General features: G+C 54.3%; 1 protein-coding gene across 5 annotated transcripts; it reads right to left on the bottom strand.

Annotated features, from left to right (window-relative positions):
* Positions 1–14: 14 nt before the first annotated feature.
* On the bottom strand, positions 15–10,073 carry ARR3 (arrestin 3). 5 transcript variants are annotated; one of them, XM_062639992.1, is made up of 18 exons: positions 8,696–10,073; positions 7,265–7,310; positions 6,710–6,740; positions 6,281–6,341; positions 6,075–6,119; positions 5,440–5,639; positions 5,265–5,324; positions 4,967–5,034; positions 4,517–4,652; positions 4,332–4,416; positions 4,153–4,225; positions 3,517–3,654; positions 2,929–3,012; positions 2,617–2,640; positions 2,485–2,537; positions 2,157–2,166; positions 1,214–1,216; positions 433–532 (listed from the first exon to the last, which is right to left on the bottom strand). In XM_062639992.1, the coding sequence occupies exons 2-18, from the start codon at positions 7,279–7,281 to the stop codon at positions 433–435; spliced, it is 1,188 nt and encodes a 395-aa protein (XP_062495976.1). In that variant the 5' UTR covers positions 7,282–7,310; positions 8,696–10,073. The 5 variants fall into 5 exon arrangements, with proteins under 5 accessions (XP_062495973.1, XP_062495972.1, XP_062495974.1 ...); XM_062639989.1 differs by lacking the exons at positions 1,214–1,216; positions 2,157–2,166 and having other exon boundaries at positions 15–532; positions 8,293–10,073; XM_062639988.1 differs by lacking the exons at positions 1,214–1,216; positions 2,157–2,166 and having other exon boundaries at positions 15–532.
* Between the last annotated feature and the right edge of the window lie 833 nt (positions 10,074–10,906).

The following is a 10,906-nucleotide window of genomic DNA, read 5'->3' as shown; positions in this document are numbered from 1 at the left end:
CGCTTCGAGGAACCGCCCGCTCGCTTCAGGCTCGTCCGAGGCCCCGGTACCACCACACGGAGCCTGCACCGGGCCACTGGGGCGGGTTTATTGATAACTGTGTCACAGAGTATTGCAGCACGCAGGCAAACGACAAACACGCTGATGCCGGTGGGCTCCGGCCCACCCTCCTCGTCCCTTCGCTGGCGCCTATGGGTGAAGGAGGTGCGGGCATCGTCCTGCACGCAGTCGGGCTTTTCCAGGGTTCCGGGAGGAGATGCAGCGGCTCCTACCGCCCCAGCCAGGGCTTGGTGTCAGGGAAGGAGGTGCAGCTAGGGGAACACATGGCGGGGTGTGCACCGCGTGTGGTACAGCGGGGAAAATGCTATGGGCATCTATGCCCCAAACCAGGGCGGGTGAGACGGGTGGCTGTATGTGCGAGCAGGCAGCAGCTTAGCTTTCCTCTTTGTCAGCCTCCTCCTTCTCATCTTCATCGTCTTTCTCCCCCTTGAGTTTGTGGCGAGCGAATTCCTCGATGACGATGTCCTCCTCGCTGGAAGGGAGAGCAGAGTGTGGTGAGCATGGAAGGGTGGCCATGGGGAGCCCACTGGCTGGCTGCCTGGACACACCACAGTGAAGAGGGCAAAATCTTAGAAGACTGAGACTCCCTTTTTACAAGGTGTCACATGGAAAAGACAAGGAGTAATGGGCACAAGTTAATCCTGGGGAGATTGAGATGGACACAAGGGGAAAAATATTCCCAGCGAGAGCAACCAGCCATTGGAATAATCACCCCTGGAAGTGGTAGATTCCCCAGCACTGGACACTGGTAAGATTTGCCTGGCCAGTGTTGGGATATCTAGACTAGGTCATTTTTTGCTTAGAAAGTTGGACCAGATGATCCTTGAGGTCCCTTCCAACCTGGAATTCTATGAAAACCCTGCCGACACCCAAACACCCACATCCTAACTCTGCTCCTACTAGGGGATAATGCAGTGCTCACCTTGCCCTGTCACCCCACACACTTCGGGGGACAGCAGGGTCACTGCGCCCCACAGCCTGACCTGAGTACACAAACCCAGGGCAGATCACTGGCTTGACTGTGAGCATGTGCGACTGGAGGAGCTGGGCTGCTGCCTGTGACTTTCACCAGTTTTTAAGGACAATATTATGTATTGTCAAGGGAAAAAAGAGAAGGAAAAGAAATTGAAGTGGAGACAAAGAGATTAGTTACCTTCTTGCGAAAGGCAAGCAGCAGATGACATCAAGGAAGAGCCGCATAATGAGAAGTGGGCAAAGAAAACAGAAAAAAAAACAGTCAGCAAAACTGATTCCAAAAGCTTGAGAATGTGAAACCTCTTGACAAAAGTTTACAGGGAGTGATGGTGGGGACAGGCCAAGAGACTTCCTCCTCTGGAAGTTTAAATATCCTCGCTGAGCTGGGAAACCGATAGGCTTTGGTGTGAAAGCCTTGCAGTTGCAGTCTGAGTTTCCAGGCCCCAAATCCCAGTGCTCATGTCCCATTGCAGGGTGTAACCAGACACTAAAGCAGCCTTTGGGGGCTTTGCAGGCCAGGGCCGGCTGTGGGGCTGGTTGGTGGCTGTGGCTGCCAGGCATGGCTGCCAGGAATGGGTTTGGCATGCTGTAGTTTCCCAGAGGGAAGCAATCCCAGCTGTGGCTTCAGCTGGAATAAGCTCGTGTAGTGGGAGGAGGACTCTGGCAGTGAGGAGTGCATGAGGCCATAACCAGTCCCGCTTCCAGCAGCCCAGGGACCTCAGCATGGGGAGGATGGGGACCAAGGCCATAGGGGACATAATGTCCACTGGTGGCACTTGTGAATGGGAGACACAGCACTGCCAGCTGCTTCCAAAGGACAAGGCAAGGCTGGGCTTGCTGCAGAAGATGCTGCGTGTTTGGAGCAGGGAGAGTTGCAAAATAAGCACTGCCTGAACATTTGCAGAGCATGTGCCAAGCCCAGCATTTGAGTCCTCCTAGACTGTGACGATGCTCCTGCTGCTGTGGGGGCTGTCATCCTGTCTGCTGTTGCATGGGGCCTGGATGATTTAATCCAAGGATGTAACCTCAAACTGGAATGAGGCGTCACATCTATTTGTGATGGGTCTCTGTGGTTTATGTGTTAGAGGAAACACTGGCCTGAGTTATAAATGTTTCTTTACCTTGGCTTATCTGTACTCCATTGATAAGCACAGCACAGGGAGGCAAGGATTGGAAGAGAGACAGATGTTAGTTAGTACAGAAAGGACATTTCAACTGACATCTCTTCTTAATGCTCAGGTGTGTTTCTGGAAAGAGCTGTTGGGATGGGTGGCAGCTGCTCCCACACTGGTCCTGGACAGAGGCTGCCACACAGCCAGAGGAGCTCTGCCTGTCACACAGCCACAGTCACACAGTCCCATTGCACAGATGCACTGCTTTTACAAATCCGCCTCCAAATGGGGACTGCCTTTTCCTCCCGAGTGTCAGCAGCATCCAGGCACTACTTACCATCCTCAGGCTTTGGGTGCATCAGGATGACAGGCATCTCGACACCAACATCGCTGGAAGGGAAAACGCTTGTTTCAATAAACCTACCTGGTGCCACATCGTGCTCAGACCCACGGGCAGCTCTCCCCTTACCTGGAAGTGAGATCCCCCAGGATGCTGTGGCAGCAGGAGAGAAGGAACAGAAATCAGCCAAGGCAGAGGAGGGGAGTGTTAGACTTTGCTTTATAATAACGTAGAAGATGATGTATAATAGGGGTGAAGGGCAGAGATGACGGGGCTGGAGGAGTGGGAGTCAGAGGACAGCGCAGTGCCCAGCTGCTCCATGGCCCAGGGAGGAGGGGAGGGGCCAATGGCGTGAGTCCCTTTGCCATCTGCCCAGTGGTAGAAAATTCCACAGCACAGCCCAAGAGGATACTCCCTGACCTCACGCCCGCAGAGTCTCACCCTCCTCGGGACACCACCAGGTTGACCTTCACTTTGTAGGACACCAGGATGCCCAGCACCTCCTTGTCCATGCCAGGTCTCAGGCTAGGAAAAAGGCAGAGTGGGGTGGTGAGGTGGGCAGTGCTGCCCGCGTACCCTGTCTGCTCCCCTCCCCAGCAGCTCCCAGGGCTGTCTCTGTGCCCTGTTTCATGTGGGTGCACTGGGGTATAGCACAAGAGGACAGCACAATGTAGTAGGAAAAGAGAGGTGAGGGCAGGTCATTTGGCTGAAGCCACAGAGCAGTTTCTGGAGGTCACTTGAGATGTGTGAGCTAGGATTTACTCCTGAAACAAGACCTGATGCAACTGTGTAGAGGGACAATGGTTGGGACTGGGAGGCTACGCCTCTTCTACAAGATGAAAAGGTGGGTCTGTGGTCATGTCACGAAATCCCTACATTTTCCAGCTGGGTGGGCTGGGTTCAGTCACAGGAGGTGTGGGGGATCCTTGGTGGGAGCCCAGAGCATCCTGAGAAGCGGGAAGCTGCCACTCAAGGCAAGGCACAGGTCCAGCTGTGGTGGGGAGCAGAGGGAGCCCACCTGGCTCTTACATGGTACTGGAGGCCAGGTTGGTGTCCTCATGCTTGAGCTTGCCATCGAGAGCCAGGCCTCTCTTCTCACGGTTGGCCGAGAGCAAGGGGGTGACGGAGTATGTTTTGGAGAAGGTGGAGTTAGCTGCCACGTTCTCACTGGAAGGGGTTGGAAAGGAGAGCTCAGAGCCTGCACCAGCCTGATGGGTGCTCAGCACTCACTGGGGATACTCAAACATCGTGCCAGGCATGCAGGCAGAGCCAGACATCCCACCCTGTCCTCCCCACGCAGCTGCCTGGGCCTGTTTCCTCCTTTCATTCCCATGTACAACCACTTTTTCCTGTCCCCCACCTCTGCCCTGGCCCTCCTCGCCCTCAGAGGTGCAGAGGCTGTGGCTGGCCTCAGACATGCAAAGTGAGGAGAGGAAGTAGCCAGGGGACAGCTGTGCACTGTCCCCCAGGGACCTGCCCAGCCCAGCTTATGCTGGGGGCACAGTGTCCACAGCCTTCCCTCTCCTCTGCTTCCTCTGCATCTGCACTGCTAACCCTGATATTTCTGCTGCCTGATGTAAAACCATCACTCTCCCCTCCTCCTCCTCCTTTCTCTTCCTCCCTCTGGCTGTGATACTGCACCATCCCCAGCCCCTTTTTACTTACTTTATCTCCTCAGCGCACACAGTCTTCGTGTACTTATCCAGAGAATAGAGGACGACGTCTGTGATCTGCTCAACTGAGGAAAGACAAGTGGGAGCAATTTTGGTGATGTGGCAGAGGTCCCCATCTCTGACAGGGAGGCCAGGATGTGGTGGGTGCTGTGCCCCTCCTGCCCCTCTCACCTGAGATCTTAATTTTTTTCACAATCTTGTTGGTGGTGTTGTTGATATTGACGGTCACGTTGATGGGGTCTCCATGGTAATAGATCTGCAGTAGGAAGAAGCTTGGTTGTGTGATCAGGCACCCTGGTCACCATCCCTGGGGATGCACATGGTGGCACGAGCCAGGGGATAGGCTCTGTACGGACCTCCTTATCCAGGGAAGCTTCGAGGTGCAGGGGCTTGTCAGACATCATGAACTGCCGGGTGGTCTCCGACTTTGGGGCTGGCCCCATCTTCAGGGGTGCAAACTGGATCTTGCGGATGATGAGGCGCACCGAGTTCCTGCAGGACAAAAAGCAGTCACCCCCAGTCTCCTTGGCAGGGGCATGTCAATACAGCCTTCTAGGGGGGCACTTTGGCCATCTTTGGGGACATCACAGTGTATCCAGCCAAAGGATGCAAGCTGCAGCCTGCTCTTAGAACATGTTGGGTGTTGACATGGGGATCACTGCTGCTCCTTCAGGTGAAGTGCCTCGCCCAAGCACGGCACAGGCTGACAGCACGTCCTTGGCCCAACTCCTGAGATGGTTACCCCAGAATGATCCCATGGTTTGGTTTTAGGGTCATGGGGCAGGAAAGGGATCCCCTGCAAATACCTCTTGTGAATTTTCTCCTCCAGATTTTCAGCGCAAAATCCTTTGACCTCAAAGTCCACACCACAGGCCTGTGGGGACATGTATGGTCACTAAGCAGGGGGAGCTCAGAGCTACTCCTCCTTTCTCCACTGCATCCCTGGAGATGCTGGTCCCAAGTCCATTCATCCTTCCTCCCCAACCCTCACCCATGGGCCATATTGCCATGGAAGAGAATCAGCTCTCATTTTTTGCACCCCACAACTTAACCTTCTGCCAGGGGGAATGGGTCCAGGGACACGGGTCAGGGACAGCAGCTCACCTTTCCCACATCATCCGGTCCTGGCTGGAGGGTGACCGAGCAGGGCAGGTTGGTGGCAATCTGGGCAGAACAGGGAAAGAGAGAAAAAAGTGAATAAAGAATGTGCCCAGCGATGAGCCCTGGTGCACACCATGGGGGGGGGGGGGGTGATCAGGAAGGGTAGAGCATCCCCTACCTCAAAGGTGAAGGGGTAGGCATTCTCCCCAAGCTTCTTCATCAGCTTCTCCTGCAAAGGAGTGAGGGTTTTGGGTGTCTGGTCCGGCACTGGTGGGAAGATCTGGGTGGTGAGGACATAGAGGTCCTTCCTGAAGGTCAGTCCGATAACGTCAAGGTCGTCTCGGCCATAGCGAAACGCGCAGGTCAGTGTCACGTACACTGAAGTGGGATGGAAACAGAGAGGAGAAGGGTTAGGAAGAAGGTAGGATAAAGGGGAGGCATGGGGAAAGCGTTAAATAAAGAGGAAAGAAAGAAAAACTAATATCTCTTCAGCAGACACAGGACTGTTTTGAGGACCTGGACCTCAAGCGCTAAGTTTACAGATTCACTTCATTTACAGATTAACTTGATGAAGTTAACACATCTTTCTGCAAGGCACAAGTAGCTTCAGAGCCGGTGCCCCATGCAGAAGAGATGAGAAGAAAGAGGCAGCCTTCCCCTCCAGGTCACCTTCTAGGACCCTGATGGACAAGCAGCTGTATATAAACCCTTTAGACATGGCAGCTTTAACCTGACTCCAATCCCAGGTTGCTGAGGAGCTTTGCACTGGTTTCCATTTCTTCCCCTTAAAACACGGTGTTTCTGTATTAATACCTTTTCTGTCCTTTAGGTACTCCGGGTCAATCAGGCAGACACCATCTGCAAACAGAGAAGGGCCGGTCAGCTCAGCTGCCTGGGCAGATCCTTGCAGAAACACAGCATTTCCTAAGTTCCAGCCATCTGCCATCTGCCCACCAGCTGGGAAGGTGACCAAACATTGCCTGTGCTTCTCTCTCTGTGAGAGGCATGGCTCCACTCACCTACAGAGTCCACTGAATCCACATGGTCCACAAAGTCTCTCTTCCCCAGGTAGATGGATAGCTGGAGGCAGCATGTGGTTAAAAGAAAGAGGGAAATAAGTGTTTGCCATTGAATTAGCCAAAATGTTCAATCTTTAAGTTGTATTGTGGGGCTCCTTAACCCTGCTGATAACATGTTGGACCAGGCCTTGCATTTAAAGGTTCATATAGTTGGGGTTTTATTCATCTCTGTTTTGAAAAGCGAGCCCTATGATGGCATCAGAGCAGGCACAGCAGGAATCAGTCAAGTTTCAAAGGGAAGGGAAACCCAGCCTATGTCCTGTCCAATGGGCAGAGCCACCTCAAAGGAGACCCAGCACAGCCCACACTTAGGTTGACTCACACCCAGGGATGGGGCACATGGTGCCCTCTCTGTGTGCATGGACTCACCTTGCTGTTGGGGCTGGTCTTCTTGAACACCCTGCAGAGGAGACACAGACAGACATGTTGGGAAGCCTGGATGAGGCTGGATGAGGTGGCACATCCCACTCCCAGGTCAGGGAGGGAGGGGGATGGCCATTCTTCTCCCTGGAGCAAGGAGGAGCAGGCTTTCCTGCAAGCCTGCAAGCGTGGTGCATCTCCAAGACCTGTGCCAGAGCACGCACAGGGTGTCCTGCCCTTGGGAATTTTGGTATCCTGCAAATTCAGAGCCAAACCCACCCCATTCACCAGGCCACCCAGGGAGATGTCATGCTCCTGAGCTCCATGCATGACCATTGAGGAGGGGGTGCGTTAGCTGTCTGTGTCTTAAGAACAAGAAAGCACCAACGCACAGAAGAAAAGAGAATGCGTTTTGTTGGCTCTACAATGGCTCACTCAATCTCTCTACAGTGAGCTCGTGTATCGGCCATGAGGGGAGCCAGGGGGTTCCTTTTCTCCCTCTGCTCCTGTCCCGCAGCACACTCTGCTCCATCACAGTTAAAACAAATCAAACAAAGCACTTACTTTGCTCCATCTGCCATTTTAAGTCAGTGGCTGTGCAGGTGGGGATCTGTGGGGAGATGGAGAAGAGGTGCTGGGTGAGGCGGTGGGGAAGGGGCAACTGCAGCAGGACAGAATCATGTGCTAACACACTTGGAGAGCACTGCTGGGCCTTTTGCCTCGGCAGAGCTCAGATGCTCCAGGTTCAGCTTCGAGACAGCACATGAGGCACACGGTAGTTCTGTGACCCAGTGGGGCAGCCAAGCTGTGGAAACCCCTTCCCCCTGTTGAAAAGGCGGCGAAGAGGAGGTGGAAGAGAAAAGGGGAGAGCAATGCTCCAGGCAGGCAGGCTTCAGAAAATAGGAAGCTCACAAGTGACTCTGAAGGGAGCCAGATCAAGTCTGGAACAGGCAGGAAAATGAACAAAAGAGCTTACAGAGTTTCAATTTTATGAATCTCTGTTGTCTGCAAGAAATTGGTGGCATGGCTGAACAGCAGGAGCAGGCTTGTTTTGTCCCGTCACTCACCAGTGAGTGAGGAAACCGTAAGCAGAAAGGTCAAGGGCACCTTAACGTTCACCCTGTGGGCAGGGGGAGTCTCAGGGTGCAGAGCTCCTCCATCCCCATTCCTGGTTGGCAGTGCCAGTGATGGTTCCAGGAGGGCAGCTCTTGCAGCTCTGCCTTCATGCTGCCCAGCCCTGCCCAGTGGTGCTGCCTGTGTTTTGGTTGCTTGAGCTTGATGTCCAGAATTAAACCGTAACTATCACACGGATCACCAGCTGATCACCCAGATATTAGATGGGATGAACTCAGCTTCTTAAAGTTAGGTAGCTCTTGACGTTAGCAGAGCTTAAGCCCTGTCAGGGTTCTAAGCCCCAGGGGCATGTGGGCACATTGCTTCTTTATGCAACCACAGGGATGCTGAGGAGAAAGAAGTTGATACAGGGGGGAGGAGATTATCCTCTTCCCCATGGAAAAACAAGGGATTAGTCCCAGACACAGGATCTTTGATGCCATCAAGTGCTTCAGGATGTGAAGCTTGGGCATGCTCACCTGCACGGTTTCTTGGGCAGCAGCAAGAAAAGTTGTGAAGGGAGTGGGAGCAGCAGAGCAGTGCCACAGGCTCAGCCTTCTCCAGAATCCAGGAATTGGAGATAAAGTGATGAAAGGTGGAGAAGAGCTGAACTCCTCATCTCCCAAGATCCAGAGAGGGGACTTGGCCCCTCCTACTTTGCTAAGCTCTCTCTTGCTGCTACTGAACCCCTTCACCCATGCCCTCTGGCTCTGCCAACACTGAAATCCTTTTGGCCACGTTTATCTCCCTTCAGCCCCAAACCACTCTCCTTCCAGCCCCAGTCCAGCACCAATGTCCCTGCTGCCAAGTGTTTGACCAAACAGCAGAATCAGTGCCCCAAAGCACCTGCAGGGCCCAGGCAGCAGATCAGGCAGCACTCACCCGGCAGGTGGACAGACAGACAGGCAGACAGACGCTCTCCTCTTCCTCTCCCACCACGTCCTGCTGCCACGCAGTCACAACAGGCTGCTCCCAGAGCTGAAGCTTCTTATACCCCTCTGGTGGTCCCTCCCCTGGCATCTGATCTTTGGCTGGAGATGCAGGGGTGTGTGTGTGTGTGTGTGTACCTTGGGAGAGGTACTTTCAGGAGGAATCCTATTAGTTTATTAGTTGGAGAGACGCTCCGTAAGTAAGAGTGAGCTATAAATACAGCTTCTGCCAGAGTCCTGGGAAAGCTGCTTATGGAGATTGGCAAAGCAGGCTTAGGAGCAAGGTGATGGTAATTGAGGTGGAAGCTCTGCTCCTGGTGGGCAGGGACAGATTTCCACAGTGGCTGTCTGCAGCTGCTCCCATGGCAAGGGGAGCAGGGCCAGCCCTGGGCACAAGCATGGATGGAGATGGCAGAGATGGATGTGCCCAGTTTTATCCCTCCCTCATGCACTTTGCTGGATGGCCAACTGACTGACAGGAGGTGCAGGCAGCTTCTTGCATGGCCAATATGCCCATGTGGCTAGTCACCTAACGGTGATCCACTGTGGTCCAGGGCACATGGGACACCCTTGCTACAGGGATGCTGCTGTACAAGATCAAAGACACACATGAGGCTCAGGGCTGCAGTGGCAGCTGCCACACCAGGCTGTTTGACCCTGCAGGCAGCAGGAAGGGCCAGCCATCCCTCAGTGGTGGGACACAGACCTGTCACCATCCCCCAGCACCACTGGGCAGGCCCCACATCATTTCATAACACCACAGGCTGTCCTCACCTGACCCTATTAGCACATCATTAATTCAAGGTTTGCTGCTGCAAATAGAAAACTCTTGAAAGCACGGAGTGGATTTGCCCTATGCCAGCCAGGAGAGCAGCATTCCTCACTATTGTTCTTCCTTGGCTGCAGCCAGTGCAGGGGATCCCACTCCCAGAGAGGTGGCTGCAGGATGCTCATTGACGCTGCCCCTGGGCTGGCCCTAGGGACAGAGCACAGACTACAGGGGCAGCCCAGGGCAGCCTGCAAACTGCTCCAGCAAGGCCCCTCTCATCTTCCTCACCTCCAGCATCCCTCAAGCTCTTGCCTGCTCAGCCAGACCCTTTACTTTGAGCACACACTTGGTCCTGGCTCAGACCCCAGAGCTGAGCGCTGAGGTCAGGATGCTCCTGCTCATGGCTGTGCCTCAGGACGAAGACACAGCCATAATCTCCTCCCTGCACTCTGCATCAGCCTAACAACCTTCATCACCTGGGTACCAGCTCCTCTCAAACGCAGCCCACCTGTGTCCTTATTCCTATGGGCCACTGGTAGCCACCAGGAGCCACCAGGGCATGCCAGCCCCACTGCCCAGGGCTTTAGCTGTCACACACGTTGCACAAAGGCCGGGACTTGTGATCTCTTTAATTGCACACAGGAGAGCTTCTTAGTTTGCAGCTTAGCGGGTGCTATTTCTGCCAAGGTCAGGGGGACACGTGAACTGTGACCTCCCCCCTGGCGAGTGGAAGAGGAGGAGGCAGCCCCACCTGGACACGGGGGGACAGGGAAGTGCCCACCCCCAGCGCCATGCCCCAGGCACCTAATCCTGAGCTCTCTGTTTGCTGCTCTTCATTAGGCTCTTAATAAGGCCCCTGAGACCGGTGCTGTTCACAGGCGCTCTGGCCACGGGGTCTGTGGAGCAGGGTGAGGTTGGAGAGCAGATTTCATCACGGGAGGCTTCAGCTCGGTTTAATCCTGACTGGGTGGATTCAGCCAGGGCGACCTTCCTTGCCAATGTGGGGGGAAGAGATTTCCCCTCCCCAGACCAGTGGTGAGACAGACAGGCCACATCCCTTCCCTTGCACTGTGCTCTGAACCAAGCACCGGGGAAGGAAGCTGGGGGATGCAGCACCTTGTTAAAAATTATAGGGAAATGAGAGAGGGCTTCTTCCTTTTTCCTGTTTAATAAATAGCCAAAGGCTCCTCTCATATGTCTCATCCCACTTGTCCCTCCAGGTCCAGGTGCTGTGTGATGCGCAGCTCAAACATCTGGTTTATCCCTGGCATCCAGTGCCCTGAAGTGTCCTGCCTCCCCAGGGAACAGCCACGGAGCTTCCCACATCTTTCCCACTTCGCCTGCAGGGTCTGTCCTCTGAATCATGGAATCGACCAGGTTGGAAAAGACCTTTAA

The sequence above is a fragment of the Pezoporus occidentalis genome, unplaced genomic scaffold, assembly GCF_034315485.1.
Source record: "Pezoporus occidentalis ecotype Australia unplaced genomic scaffold, CSIRO_AGI_Poc_V1 ctg63, whole genome shotgun sequence".
NCBI lineage: Eukaryota > Metazoa > Chordata > Aves > Psittaciformes > Psittacidae > Pezoporus > Pezoporus occidentalis.
The sequence above is the reverse complement of the archived record's forward strand: the minus strand, read 5'-3'. Positions and strand labels throughout refer to the sequence as shown.